A 14916-nucleotide genomic window follows, 5' to 3' on the forward strand; every position below is an offset into this window, starting at 1 on the left:
TAAGAACACTAACTGTTGTTCAACCACACAGCTGTGTTTGAACAAGGGAAGCAAGTACCCAGAAGCAGAGGGTGCTGGAAAGCGGCGCTCTGTGCCCTGGCCCAGGAATCAAACACGGAGAAGGCAGATGTGAACACAGACTCTTTATTTTAAGCGGGGACATATAAAGAGGGGATGGGGGGATGCGGTGGGGGGGGTGGGAATTGGATATTGGCAGTTAAAAAATACTAAAACACATTAAAATGTTTGTAAAAACAATAGTAGAACTATATTATAACAGCAAAAGAACTACATTGTCACAACAAAAGAACTACATTGTCACAACAAAAGAACTACATTGTAACAACAAAAGAACAACAGTAGAACAAGAATATTAGAACAACTCAAGAACAAACATAGAACAATAAAATCTTCAACAGGTGTCACAGCTGCCGACGTTTTGCTGCTGGAGGTCCAAACGGCCACTTGGCATCGGAGCGGTCCTCCTCCTGGGGGAAGAACAAAAAACCAAAGACAACAGGTTCAGTCACATCCATGTACATCATATTTCAGAAGGAAGGAGATGCTGTAACACTCAAATCTAAAAATAAAGTGTGATTCCATTAAAGAAGATTGCAATATTTGTGGTTTTTTCTGCAATTTAGGCACCACCCGACACACACACACGTGCCTTTTGCCGCTTGCGACTTCCCTGGGTCCTAGTTCCTGCCGGGGTGCACGAGGCGCGGGTGGACGAACCTGGAAGCACAAAAGTTGATCAGGCGTCTGCAGCCACACTCTGAGCTGGCACAGGGGCTGCCACAATCCCTATCCCGAGGGGAATGAAAGGTTTTCATCCCCAGAGCTCAGCAGGTACCACCCAAGCCGGCTCCGACAGCACAGCCTGGCCCTTCCGCCATCCCCCAGCCCAAGGGCACAACACGAGCCGTCAGCTCCTCAAGGCTGAAGCACCAACTCCCTCTCTGCCAGAGGAAGCAATGACTCTTCCAAGGTCTGAGGGGCGCTGGCCAAAGAAGGGCGCAGGAGTTCCTGGAAAACAACACAACTCGGTGAGCCGCGGTCAGCAAAGAAGCAAGAGCCTGGCTTTGGGGAGCTGGCAGTACCTGCAGGAGCTGATGAATGCAGAGGATCCAGAGGGGGCAAGGAGGGCATTTGGGGTTCCCCTCCACCCCGCAGGGCTGGGAAGTGGGGCAGGGAGTGATGGGAGAACCTTCCCTTCCCATGGCAAGGCTCTGCACAGCCCAAGCCTGGGGAGCTCAGCCAGGTCTGGCAGGAAAGCTGCTGCCTCAACCTAGCCCTGCCCTTCACCCCTGGAGAAGGCCTGTGCGCCCCGACTCACCTCCTAACACGGGCGGGCTCCTGCTTCTGGGCTGGCTGATGTGCATATGGCCGTTGGTGGTGGAAGCAGCCAGCCCAGAAACATCCGACGGCGTGCTCGAAAATGCTGCCTCTGTATGGCTGCTGCCAGAGGAGCCCTGGGCGATGGCTGTGCCCAGGGACACATCTTCCCCACCGGTGCTGGAGACCACATCTGCTGGGAGGCAGCAAGAAATCGGGACCCTCAACTTGCTCTATAGGACTAGCCCTGAGCAGAGCCTCCCAGCATGAACCTCTCACAGCTCCGGCCCTGGGGAACCTCGCCCATCACCCAGGGGACTCCGGGGCATGAGGTCTCCCGCCCGAGCCTTCACAAGTCTCAAAGAGCTTCAGACCCGAGGAGCAGGCAGCACTGGCCCAGGAGCTTCCTCAGCCTGCACTACGCAGACACCCCACTGCCCTGCCAGCCCGGGCCCTGGCTTTCTCCTCCTTGCCGTGCCCTTCGCGTTCCCAGTCTGCCCTTACCAGGCTTATGCCCCAAGAGCCGACGCAAGCGCTCTTGTGCTGCCTTCCTCTCCTCCTCGATGATCTCGTCCGTGATGGGGTAACCCGGGTCAGGCGCAGGGGGCTGCCAAGAGAGAGCAGTAGCTTAGTTCTTTCTCAGGGAAGCCGGCAGAGCCGCTCTGAAGGAGTTGTGGAAGCAGGCTGGCGCCAGACCCATGAAGCCCGTGGTTCTGCCCCAGCTAGCGCACAGCTCCGGTCCACATTCGTTTTGGCCCCCGCCCTGGCCCTGAGGGCACGGCAGCCTTGCCCGGGCCAATCGCTGCTCCGGCAGCGGGCAGCACGGTCACGCACAGCACAGCACACACTGGGGCAGGGGAGAGCGTCACTTCCCACTCAGCCAAGGACGAGACCTCCTGCCCCAAGGCAGGCAGGTCAGCCTGCCCCAGGTCCTGCAGGAATTGCGCTGAGCACATTCTATCCCCAGAGGAGGGCAAAAGAGGCTGCGAGACAGCGACGTACCAGCACCAGTGGTTCATTATTCCAAGGCACCAGCAGGCAGATGCTCCTCTTGCGTGGCCTTCCGTTTCCCGGTGATGGTGGTGGGCTTGGGGACTCCTGCCTCTTCTGCTCAGGCCTCTCGACAGCTACAGGAGGAGACAAGTCAGGAGCAGCTCCCACCAGAGGTGCTCGTCCTGTACCCAGGGGCTTGTCCCTTCTCACTCCTCTCTGGATGACCATCTTGGAGGGCAGAGCCAGGGACACGGCCTTAAGCTGCGGACAAGGCTGCGGTGCCCTGGGGCAGCAGCTCCCACGAGAGATCTGCGGGGAAGCTGCCACAGGAGCCTGCTGGGGCTCCACGGGCCAGCGGCCCCTTCCCACCTCCACAGACGGTCCTTGCACGCTGCCCACCCGAACCAGGAAATCCCTTTAGGGCAGTTGCTGAGGCCAGCACAAACGCCACTGCCTCAGGACCAGCACATTCCTAGTTTCCAGGGGACACCTCAAGCTGATCCCACCTGCACCCCTGAGCTACCTCCTGTCCTGCTGCTGGCCCGCACCAGTGGCCCTTCCAAGGCCGGCACAGAGCTGGGCCCCACCTCCACTCACCTTTCTCGGTCTGCACAGCCCTCTTCGGTGTTCCTGGCACGAAATTCCTTGGATTCCGCACCTCCCATTGCCTGCGCAAGTGGGAGAGAGCCAGTTAGGGTCAGCCCCAGGCTTGGCTCTATCCCCTGGGAGCAGGACGAGACCCAACACACCAAGGACTCCCACAAGCATCCCTGCTGTGTTTCTTTGCCCTCTTTGCCAAACAGCAGAGCTCAGGGCAACAGCCTTGAGCCACAGCAGCAGCCGGACCGTGGCTCCAGGCAGAGGAGCTGCTCCGCTGCCCTAGCCAGGGCCCGGCTCGGGCAGCCTCAGGGCAGCAGCCGGGATCCCGGGTGGGAGCCGCTGCCCCTCGCAGCGTCCTGGCTTGCACCCAGCCTGTCAGCAGGGCAGCAGCTCTGTCGCTTTTAGTCAGGACAAGCTCAGGTCCTTCTCTGAGCCAGCAGAGAGGAGAACAAGGGCCTGGGTGCCCAGGCGGGCACTACATTACAGCCCTAGTGGAGCTCCCATGAACTGCTTTTGAGCAGATGGCAAAAATTGGGGGCCATCTCCTTTCAGCGTTTCGGCAACCAGCCGGACCCAGGACACGCCAGTGCCACACGGCAATGTCACCGCTGCAGCAATCTGAGCCCTTCAAGCTCTATGCCGGCCTGGGAGCAGGGCAGGGATGGTGCACGTCAGCGCTGCCACCAGGACCGCAGTGCAACAAGGCGGCATGGATGCTGACGGACACAACAACAGGGCTTCCCCACAGCTGGGTGACCCAGCAGCCATGCCTCAGGGGCCTGGAGTGGCCCGGCTCCCGTGGAGAGCAGGACTTGGGCACTGCGAGGGCTGGGAGGGCAACTGCTTTCTTCCCGGCTGGCATCGACAAGCGGGCACTCGCTGCATGAGCTGTACGTTACCTTCCTTTCCCAAGAGGCACATCAAAGCAGGATCCTGCGATGGGCTGTGGGGACGTCCTCATACACATCCGCTTCTCCTGGAACGCAGAGAGAGACCACTAGTAACTAATTTGGTTCAGGGGAGCACAGCCTGCTGTTCTCCTGCTCACTGCAGAGTAAATCCCAGCTCCCAGGTGCTGGCTACCGAGCCCAGAGCCTCTTTTGCTTCAACACTGCTCAATTCCCCTCCAGAGCAACCACGGAGGGCAAAGTCTGAGCACCTCAAACTGAATCCACTCTGGGAGCAAGCGGCCTCCAGCCTCTTTATGGCCGAGGCGACGGGGAGGGAGGATGCTGCCGGCCCAGCCAGAGCAATCCCTTCCCTACTGATCCATCCTGCAGAAAACCTTTCCCTGCACAGGTGCAGAGCTCCATTAGGCATGACTACGTCCCACTGTCACATCTGCAAGCCCAGCCCAGTATATATGTTTTATTGCAGCCCAGCAGCTGCTGAGGAGACCCATGTCAAAGTGGGAACACAGGGCTCCCACACGTGCTGCTGCCTCCAGCTGAAAAGGTGTCAGCACAGCAAAGAGATTTTGTCTTTCCCTTTGCCCGGATGGATCCCCCCAGCAGACTGGCCAGGGCAGAGTGGGGAGGGGAAAAGAGCTGCGCACTGGGCTGCGGGCTGTGGAGCGGGGCTGGGCGGCGGCCCATGGCGAGCCCCTGGGCATCTGACTGTCCCAGCGTACCGTCGGGAAAACCGTTCCAGGGCTCCGGTGCGGCGGCAGCGGGTCCTGGCGGCGCACGGTCTGCAGCGGGGCTCTGCGGGGGCACAGCGGTCAGCGTCGCCGTTAGTGGCAGGAGGGTCCGACCCCGTCCTCCCCCCGCGCTCACTCGAGGCAGTAGCGGCAGGACGGGTGCTCTCAGCACGGACGGTGCCTGGGTCCGGGCCGCCGTTAGCGGCGGCTTTGCCACGCGGGCGACATGGGCACAGGAGCCATGCAGGCTGGTGGGACCGTATCGCACACCAGGACCCCCCTGTGCCCAGCACCGATCCCTGCAGCGCCACGAAGTCAGCACTATGGGCCCAGCACCGCCAGAGCTGTGCCACCCATGTCCCTGTGCCACCTGCATCCCCAACAACCAGTGTCTCTGTGCCACCTGTGTCTGTATCTCAACTATGTCCCTCTGCCATCTACATCCCTGATAACCAATGTCCCTGTGCCACCCGTATCCCTCTGCCACCGGTGTCCCTGTGCCGCCTGCATCCCTGACAAGCAGAGTCCCTATGCCACCTGCATCCCTGACAACCAGTGTCTTTGTGCAACCTGTGTCCAAGACAAGGAGTGTCCCTGTGCCACCCATGTCCTTATCCCACCAGTGTCCCTGTGCTACCTGCATCCCTGACAACCAGTGTCTCTGTGCCACCTGTGTCCGTATCCCAACTATGTCCCTGTGCCAACTGCATCCCTGATAACCAATGTCCCTGTGCCACCCGTATCCCTGTGCCACCCATATCCCTCTGCCACCCGTGTCCCTGTGCCACCTGCATCCCTGACAACCAGTGTCCCTGTGCCACCAGTATCCCTGTGCCACCCGTGTCCCTGTGCCACCTGCATCTCTGACAACCAGTGTCCCTGTGCCACCAGTATCCCTGTGCCACCCATGTCCCTGTGCCACCTGCATTACTGACAACCAGTGTCTCTGTGCCACCCGTGTCATTATCCCAACTGTGTCCCTGTGCCACCCAGACCCTTATCCAACCCGTGTCCCTGTGCCACCTGCATCCCTGACAACCAACGTCCCTGTGCCACCCATACCCCTGTGCCACCTGTGTCCCTGTGCCACCTACATCCCTGACAACCAGTGTCCCTGTGCCACGCGTGTCCTTTTCCCACCCGTGTCCCTGTGCCACCCCTGCACTTATCCCACCCACATCCTCCCCCCGCGCTCACCCAAGGCAGTTGCCGCGGGATAGGGTGCTGACACTGAGGCCGGCGCCTGCGGCCAGACCACAGTTACCGGCCCTTTTGGCCCTCAGGCGGTAGTAGACCTGGAGCCAAGGGGGCGGGAACCGGGCGATGAGGCTGGGCCTGTAGGGGGGCAGGAGCAGTGGGGGAGGGCGCCGGGGGGGCAGGAACCGCGCCGGAGAGCGCCGGGCCGGAGGGCGCCTGGCGGGCGGGCGGGACCGCACCGCACACCAGGCACCCCCCGCGCCCAGCACCGCTCCCAGCAGCGATCCCTGCGCCAGGCAGGTCAGCATCACTGCCAGCGCCAGGGGCAGCGCCGCCGGCCAGCGCCAGGGGCAGCGCCACGGGCTCGGCAGCGCCATCTCTCTCCGGCTCTCCGCTAACGGCCACCGGCCCGGAACGCGCTGCGGGAGCCGCGCGGCGGAACCTCGGCAACTGCCGCGCTCTGGGGCTCGTGGCCCGGTTCCAGCGGTAGCCCAGTTCCCCCGCCTTCTAGCGACAGCCCTGTGCCACCCGCGCGCCTGACAGCCCGTGTCCCTGTGCCACCCGTGTCCTTATCCCACCCGCTCCTCTGTGCCTGCAGCTGCCACAGCCCTGCTGTGTCCTGCCGGGCAGGCACCATGGCAGGGACGATGACAGGGACCACACAGAACACGATCCCCCTGAGCATCTCCCTGGCCATGACCCCCACGGGCCACCCAGCAGCAGGGACCCCCGTGCCATGGCCCTGCCGAGGGGACCCTGCAGCCCAGCTGAGGAGGGCAGGGCTGTCTGCACGGCCCCCCTGCAGCAGCACCTCGCCAGAGAGGGAGCAGGCTGCTGAGGACGCCAAAGCCACCGCTGCTCCTCGGGGCTGAGCAGGGACCAGGTCCTCGTCCCCCCCACAACACACGACAGAGCTGATGTGCAGGGTGGCCCCATGCACGCAGTGCTGCAATAAAGAATGCCCAATTGCTAAAACTCCACATCGAGACTTAGAGAGTTCTTTTAGCCGGAATTTCGGTCTCAGCGCACCAGTCGTCAGCGAGGAGGAACCAGGGCTGCTGCCCAGGCCTGAACCAGTGGATCCCAGGAGCTTCCGTGACCCACATGTGACTCCCAGGGCAGGGCAGGGCAGGCAGGGCAGGGCAGGCAGGGCAGGGGCACCGAACTCCCCGGGAGGGAGCGGGGGCACACACAGAATCCCCATGGAAAATCACAAACCAAATGCAAATGACCGGGTTTCTGATCTCAGCAGCTGCCAAGCACCGCACCTGAGATTCAGGGGAAAGCTGTGCTTAGAACTGGATTGGGTTTTAACGCAGCCAGAGCAAGCTTTGGTCTGTAGATCCAATAAGGGCATCACGGGCTCCTCCTGAGCTCCCAGGGGACAGCCCAGCACTGGCACCCGTTGTAATCTAGGGTGCCCTTGCTGGGGACAAATGTGTTGTATTGAGACGTGCAGCCCTCGTGTTCCTTCAGGTCTTGCTGCTCAGAGCTGGGGGCAGAGGAGGATGCTGCTGCTGTGCTGCCGTTTCAGAGGGGCTTTGCAAGGGACACGCACGCTCTCCTAGTGGGAGGCAGGGCTCCATCTCCAGCCCAGTGGTTTCCCCGTTCCCCATGGCCAGTGCTGCCATGCAGTGGGCACAGCTGTAGCACTGGGGCCGGCTCAGGTCCTTGGGGGGCTGCTCAAGGGAGCCTTTTGGGGGCAGATTCCAAGGGAGCTGCAGGTGACTGAAAGCAAAGAGCATTGCAAGGGCAGGAGCTCTGGCACGTGCAGCCTGTGCCTGCCGCATCTATCCTGCGTGCCCCTTGCCCCCAGCTTCCCTGCCTGTCCTCTGCCAGCCATACAGAGAATGCTGCTGCCATCCCTGGGCTTGGAGAGCACCGTAGGTGTTTCCTTCAGCCCATCCACCTCTGCTCGAGGGCATAAAGCCTCCTCTGGCTGACGTTGCCAAGGGTCTGTCCTTGACCCTCCACAAACCAGGTGCTGCAGCACCATGGGGAGCATCTGCAGTCAGAGGGGGCACTTGGTGATGGGGCAGCTGAGCTGGCCCTGGCTGTTCAGTCCTCTCATCTCAGAGGTGCCTCCAGAGCATCCCTAAGGGCTCCCTGCTGCCTGCCCCTGGGCTGCGCTGCGCTGGGCTGCGCTGGGCTGAAGACTCCCCACGGGAAACACGGACTCAATACAAACCACAGCGTGTCCATCTGACAGCCACCGGAAGGTCTCCAGCTCTCAAAAAGCAGGTCCTGCGTTCGGAAGCCAAAATATGCATCAGCTCCCAAACTCCATCAGCTTGGCTTGCTTATCAGATAGGTCATTGCTCCTCCTTGAACTTCAGTTCTGAAATTAAGCTTCTTGACACCTAGTAACCATGGGACAGTTGGTGGAAACTGACATAGCCCCTGCCTCCGGGGGCACCCCAGGCAGAAGTCCCTGGCCCCAAAGGGCTGCTCCTTGCCCAGTGGTGGGCATTGCCCACCCTGAGCTCACGTCTGAGCGGAAGAGCTGAAGGTGCTCGTGGGCCATGTGGAGTCTGTGCATTCAGAGATGCAACACAGGGAAACTAGCCCTGCTGGGGAGACACCAGGGCTCAGCCTGAGCCTCTGAGATTTATGTGGAGCACAGCACCGTGCCCTCTCTGCCAGTTTGCTGTGGGAGTGGGTCAGGCTGAGGTGTCCTTTGGTTCTTCATGGGCTTTAGAGAGACCATCTGAAAAACGGGTGTTAGAAACGTGTGGGTTCTTGGACAGGGGTGAGCTGAATGGTTCTGTGGTTGGTGCCTCCGAGGATGATGTCTTACCCTTGTTTTCCCAGAGTTTGCTAAGATTTGGGCCAGTGCATCATGTTACCTCAGCCAACAGCTGGCTCTGCACCAGCTGGGACTTACCTCTTCCTGCTCCCCTCACATCCTGATGAAGGTCGATGAAGTCCTGACAGCCGTTTGCTGTGGAGTACGATTGTTCTCCTCCTCCTCTGAAAGCAGGAACAATGCCCAGCTCAACACTGCAAGGCACAGATGTGCACAGACTACCTCCTGTGTCCATTCGGGTGTACAATAAGGTTCAGGTCTAGTGTCAGAAAAAGGCTTGGGCTTTTTCTGGGGCTTCTGGAGTCCCCACAGTCAGAGGTGCATGGCAAAACTTGGAAGACTGGGGCATGTCAAGCTTTATTCCAAGTGTGGGACAACCAAAGGATGGTTGTCTGCTTGTCAGCACTTCCTGTCGGTTTCTTCGTGGATGAAGGGGAGTGAGAGGGAAAAGCACAGGCCCTGTTTGTCTTCTCCCAAGGTTTCCAAAGAGCCCATCTTGCTCCTTTGTACCTCAGGCCTGGGCAGGACACTAAGTACCATCCCCATTCTCTGAAAAGTCCTCCCTCTGTCCCTCCAAGACTTCTGATCCACCATCTCCTCTGTTTCAGGCTGTCCACATTCCTGGACTTGGGACTGTTGCGGTTGTCAGAGAGCAAGTAGCCAGCAAGAAGGATCTGGTGGTGGTGGTGAGACCCGTGTTTCACCTTGCAAACACTATTATGCAGGATCATGACCTCCGGTACAGTCACATAGGCATTCCTGGTAAGCAGACAGACTGGGAGCAGTGCTTGTCCTTGAGCAGAGTGGGGAGGTGTGCTCTGCTGTCCAGAGCACAGTGCCAACCTCCTGCTGCATTCTAAGGGCAGCTTCAGCTCCACAAAACCAGGCTGCTGAGGAAAGGACCCTGTCTACTGATTTGTTTTAAAGAGTCACCGGAAGGCAATACAACATAACAGCACATGCTCTTTGACCTGCTTCCTCAAGCGGTTTCCTTCCCATTCTGTTGGTGCTGTGTCTTCTCGCTACGTGGTGTTTCAACCCTTGCTCCCCCTTTCTGCTTTACTAGAGCTCATCTAGGCAAATGCCAGGGCTCTTCCTCGCAGCCTTTTTGCAAGGTGGAAAAGCAAAGGAAGGACAGGGGGGAAAGATGATTCCTTCCAAATCCCAGCAACCACAATGCCTGTTGCTTTCTAGTTGCTGCTGCCATTGCAGCAGGACCCTGGGGGCACCAAGAGCTTGGGTCTGTGTTTGGGGTGGGTTTCTCTCTAATGACAGAGAGATCACCGAGTGTGGGCAGGGCTCCAATGGCCTGGCCACCCTCCAGCTTGCCGTGGGACCTGGTGCCTTTCTCCCCTCCTAGTCCTGCAGTCGTGGTGCTCCTTCCTACCAAGTGCCTGAGACTGTTTGCCTTTCTGTAACAGACAGCCATAGCTGTCCGCTGCGCACCTCCCTTTCCACTGCTAACAGCAAGGGACAACCCAAGCTTCTCCTGAGAGGCACTATACCAGCCTGACAACTCGGTAGCAATGGATTGCCTGAAAGCCTGCGAGCTTCAGACCTTTGACTGTAGCCTGCTTAGCAGCTCTCCAAGTTTGTGGGTTCCCCTTCTCTTGTTTTTCAGGTCACCAACATGTGGAGCAACTGCCATGTGCTCAGATAGCCTCAGACAACGCTGTCTCTGAAAGCACGGTGCAGCTTTGCATGGAAAGGACCATACGTCTTTTCCGAGTCTGCCTGGAGAACAGGAAGAACGTTGCTCTCGTTTGGAGGGACGTGGGCATGGTGATCATGCAGGGCAAAGACGTAAACACGAAATTTTACACAGACTTTTTGCAGAGGCTGAATGGGACTGACAAGATGTTGCAAGCTGTTCTTGAGGTAGGATTTTCATTTTCACAGCACCGCTTCTGGCTCTTCTGAAACATGTGCTGGGGGCTGGCGGGCTGCTTCCTCCTGGCCTGCCATGCCTTCTTCAGCCACTTGGGCTCCTCATGGCCCACAGAAGAGCAGGCTCTCTGCAGAACATTCCCCTTGTGTGCAGTGGTCTGGCTTTGCAAGAGATAAGCCCCGGAGGGGCCTCACTTTGTTGCAAGAGGCCGGTGTCGATGGTGGGGAGCGCTGCTTGCCCCCCTCTCAGGGTAGGGAGCAGAGGAACAGGCAGAGCAAGGCTTGCTGAGGCCAGAGCCCTTCGGCTGCTCTGGCCCTTGGCTTGTGTTGGTATAAAGTGGACTGGGCAGCCAGCCCTCCCCAGCGTCCCCATGTCCCATCATCTGTCTCCATCCTCATTGCAGATGCCAGAGATGAAGGACTCAGTCATCTCATCCCATGACACTGCTGCTTCCCAGACCTCTTCCGGACATGTTATTGTTCTACCAGGGTATGTTTGCAGCTGCAGCCCTTGGCTGAGCCAGTGAGCAGCTTCTCAGCTCATGCTGGGAGTGCTGCCTTGCCAGGCACCGAGAACTGCACTTGTGGTGGTATTGAGGACAGGGTGTTTCAGAGCATTGGCAGGGACTTCCTTACTTGCTCTCGGTTGACTTTGTTTGGAGGAACAGGAGACAGTGACAATGCTTTATGCATCTGTCCTACTATGGACCTAAAGAGGCATTTAGGCAACATTTTCCACCCGGTTTCTCCTGCTCTTTTTCCTTCCTGTACGTGATGCTGCCTTCTCCTTGGGGGCAAGGAGTAGAGGGGTGGTTTCTTCTCCAAACAGGAGCTTGCCTCTGGTGCAGTTCTGTAGAGCTCTGTCTTGTGCCAACATTGCTTTCCGGCGCCATCGACAACTGAAGGGAAGGAGGTGACTCCTTCATGCTTATAAAGACATTAATCTGTGAGGCTCTACAAGCAACTTGGAGGACAAGATCAGAACTCAGAAGGGTGCTGGATAATCAGAGCACTAGGGATTAGACTGCTCTCCATGTGCGCTCTGCACTCTGAGGAAGAGAGGAATCGGTTTCCGAGAAGCAGCAAGGGGGTTTTGTGGGAGGACGACTGTTCCCACAGGAAGGACGGAAAAACACTGGCACAGGGAGATGGGGCCTTGCCTGCCCCTCCAGGCACTGGAGTCCCTACTGTGGTCCTCCAGGATGGGCTGCCCTGGGAAACAGTGCAGTGACGTTTCTTCAGCCTGGTGCCTTCTTCCGTTGCCCAGGTACAAGCTGGAGACCGTGCCTAAAATGCCAAGAGTGAAAGCTGACCTGAGAGGACATGTGAATGCCACCCCAGAAGGCTGGCGAAAAGGTTATAGTAGTGGAAAGAAAGGTGAGAGACCAGAGGGTTGCTAGCAGGGGGCTGTAGGTTTTCCTTCCTCTGTGTCTGGAGGGGATTAGAGCTGAGGTGACGCCAGGATGCCTGGAAGAGGGAGAGGCACCTCCTTTGACTCTCTGCACCCATTTTGGGAAAGCACCAGTGACCCCTTGTGGAACAAGGTCTCAAGACAGATCTGCAACACAAATAGCTACTGGGACTGCTGTAGGATATCTTCCCAGAGGCTTCCACTCCCCAGCCTGTGCTGCAAACAGTGTAAAGCTCTTACCCTGCTCCCTTCCATATTCTCAGATGTCTTGCAAGTAATAATGCCTTTTGTGTGAACCTGCACCAGCAGCAAACCTGTGTGCGTGGGACCAATCCAGAAATCCAAGAGCTGGCAGCTCTTGTGCTAAATAATTCCCCTCTGCAGAATGACTCCTGGAGACCACCAGCATCCCCCAGGGAGACCCCCCATCTCAGCACATGCATGAGAGAAAACCATCAAAATAGGGTTTCCCCAGGGAATAACGGTGCACTGTAGGCATGAGGAGCTGGACAAAACACCAGTGCTGGAAGAGGCCTAAGACCTCCCAGGAGACAGGACTTTCATCCAATGGGATGGAAAGGACCACCTTCATCAGTGTTACCACAGGCTTAGTCAACCTGCATGTGCTGGAACTGGGACAGAATAGGCATGCTGTTCCCAGAACACCACCAAGAGAACTGCTTTGAAGAATTGTCTCCTTTCCTGTTTTCTAGAGGATTTTGCCGAGAAGCACCTCCTTCATCGAGCAAAGCTTTCTCCAAGGCGGTTATCTGCAACGACTGTAAAGTCAGAGCAGGCTCAGAAAGCTGAGGGGAGTGAGCCCCCTGCCAGGTGAGACACTTGCATCAATGGGTGAGGGTGACCCTGTGATGGGAGCAAGATGTTTCTCCTGGACACAGAGGCTAGAGAAACTCAGAGTGGGGTTTATCCTATGTCCCACTAACTGATGGTCTCTTGGTGCATGGCAAGTGCCTCGTAGCTTCTTGGGAGACTGCTGGCACCATCATTTCTTTCTTTGCTTCTGGTGTGCAGATGTGCTGAGTAACTGGCTGCAAATGCCCATTGCAGGAGCAGAAGGTCTTTCTGGCTTTCCCTTCAGAACGGAATGACCCTGACTTCTCTGTTTACTGACAAGAGTGTTCTGCAGTGAGTTACTGCAGAGGATTCCTCTGATTAACCAGAATCCTCTTCTATGCCAACGCCTGCCTTATGGCTGGCAAAAGAGAAGGTCCAAAGAGAGCTCAATGGCAGGATGGCTTTTCTCATGGGCTCTTGTCCTCTGCCTTTTGAGACTGTGTCCCCAGAGCCCAATCTGCTCCTACAGCCCATGAGCACTCTGTATTTCAGAGCGCTGAGCAGACTTCAGCGCACTGACCTGGGGGGCGTAGCGATATCTCTGGCCATAGGACCCTGCTCCTCTCATCGCTCTGGCAAGAAAAGGCCTAGACCTGGGCATCCTGAGATTTAGTGGGGCTCTTGGGCACATGGGAGTCTGACAGCTCAGGGTCTTCTCTGTCTCTGCGGACTTGATCCCAAGAAGGCAAGTAGAGCACTTTCTGCTGCAGAAGCACAAGATGCCAGAACCAGCTCCCCCTTCACTCTTGCCAATACACCCTGTTGTGTCTTTGCAGGCAGCTGCCGGCCATCCAGGGGACCATCCTGAAGGAAGAGGGGGAGAAAGAAACACTATTTCCTGGGGGCGAAATCAGAACAGTAGACTTCATTGCCAGAACTATTGAGAAGAGAGAAAAGGTACCTGACACGGGCTCCTGCAGTGGGTGTGCGGTACCGGGCTGTAGAGCAGCATCACTCCACGCATAACAACTCTCACAAGACGCTCCACAGTGTGTTCACAACTGACTAGCTGCTTTGAGGCTTACATACAGAGAGGCGGGTTGCTGTGTCGTTTGAGAATATCCTGTTCATTTTTTCACTTCCATTAGCCTCATGAAGCACCTTCCTTGTGGATGTTTGTGTGGGCAGTGTTGCAAGGCTGGTCTGGGATAGCCAGCTGCCAGGTGGTTTCTAGGCCTCGTGGTCACTTAGCTCCCTGGTCATTACAGATGGGGGTCTTAGGTGGAGCCTGCAGGAACCTGGGAGAAAACCAGTGTGGACAGAAAGGGCAGAAGGGAAGGGGCAGAGAGTGGGTAGGAATGAAAACGGCTCAGCCCTCTGCAGGGCAGACTAATGCTGCTGCTGTTGTATTGTGGTCACCATCCAGATAAACACTTAAAGAGGAAGGAGGAGCTTCCAAAACACATCCCAGGAATACTTGCCTGAGGAGGAAAAGAAGAAAACAGAGCAGGTGGAAGAGAAAAAAGAAAACGTCAAAACCGTGCCAGCACCCAAAGTGAAAACTGAGAGAGAAAAGGAGACACAGAAGAGCCAGGTACTTGGAATTCCTGCAGAAAAAGAGCATGTTCTCCTTCAGGGATACTGAGATTGCACTGTGCCTTTAGCAGCCAAGCCATCATAGCAGCATTGCTGCAGCAAAGCTGAGCGGGTTGCCGCTGCCTTTCCTGAGCAAGAGGGGTGACAGTAGTAGTGAAACCCTGGTGATCCTCAGGCATCACCCCAAGGGTGTGCTGAGGTTGTTCTGGATTTTCCTGTCCCACTAGTGTCCCTGCCAGAAGTGAGCTGGGGGTCTGCGTGCTGGGAAGCGGCAGCCTCGGGGTGTGGGGCTGTTGTATGAGAGTCTCTTCCTGTGCAGGAATCCAGTTCCTCTGAGCAATCACCAGTCTTCTCCCTGACTGGCTGGGAGGTGGGGGAGTCCAGCAGCAACTTCATGGAGATGATGATGGGTAATTGAGAAGATGCTGGGGAAGAGCCACCCACAGTCCATGAGGAAGACCCTGTTCCCCCGAAGCGGTAGTGTACCAGGTCCAGCCAAGGCCTGGGGCAGTGGGATGGTGGTGTATCACAGGTGGTGGGTCACAGAAGCCAAGCCCTGGGGCATGGGCTGCATGGAAGGCCTGGGAATTTCTTCAGTCATGGGAATGAGCTGGGTTAGAGCCCAATGGCAGGGGCCAAAGCAGATGCCTAAAA

At 57.6% G+C, this 14916-nt stretch overlaps 1 protein-coding gene across 1 annotated transcript; it reads right to left on the minus strand.

Moving 5' to 3' along the window:
• Window positions 1-130: 130 nt before the first annotated feature.
• Window positions 131-6144, minus strand: LOC115602024. The gene is made up of 9 exons (XM_030472723.1): window positions 5768-6144; window positions 4562-4634; window positions 3831-3907; window positions 2929-2999; window positions 2341-2465; window positions 1843-1945; window positions 1340-1531; window positions 671-738; window positions 131-488 (listed from the first exon to the last, which is right to left on the minus strand). Exons 1-9 carry the CDS (start codon window positions 6142-6144, stop codon window positions 423-425), a joined length of 1152 nt encoding a protein of 383 aa, XP_030328583.1. The 3' UTR covers window positions 131-422.
• Window positions 6145-14916: the final 8772 nt, after the last annotated feature.

This window comes from Strigops habroptila (genome assembly GCF_004027225.2).
Source record: "Strigops habroptila isolate Jane chromosome 13 unlocalized genomic scaffold, bStrHab1.2.pri S16, whole genome shotgun sequence".
In the NCBI taxonomy this organism is placed as follows: Eukaryota; Metazoa; Chordata; class Aves; order Psittaciformes; family Psittacidae; genus Strigops; species Strigops habroptila.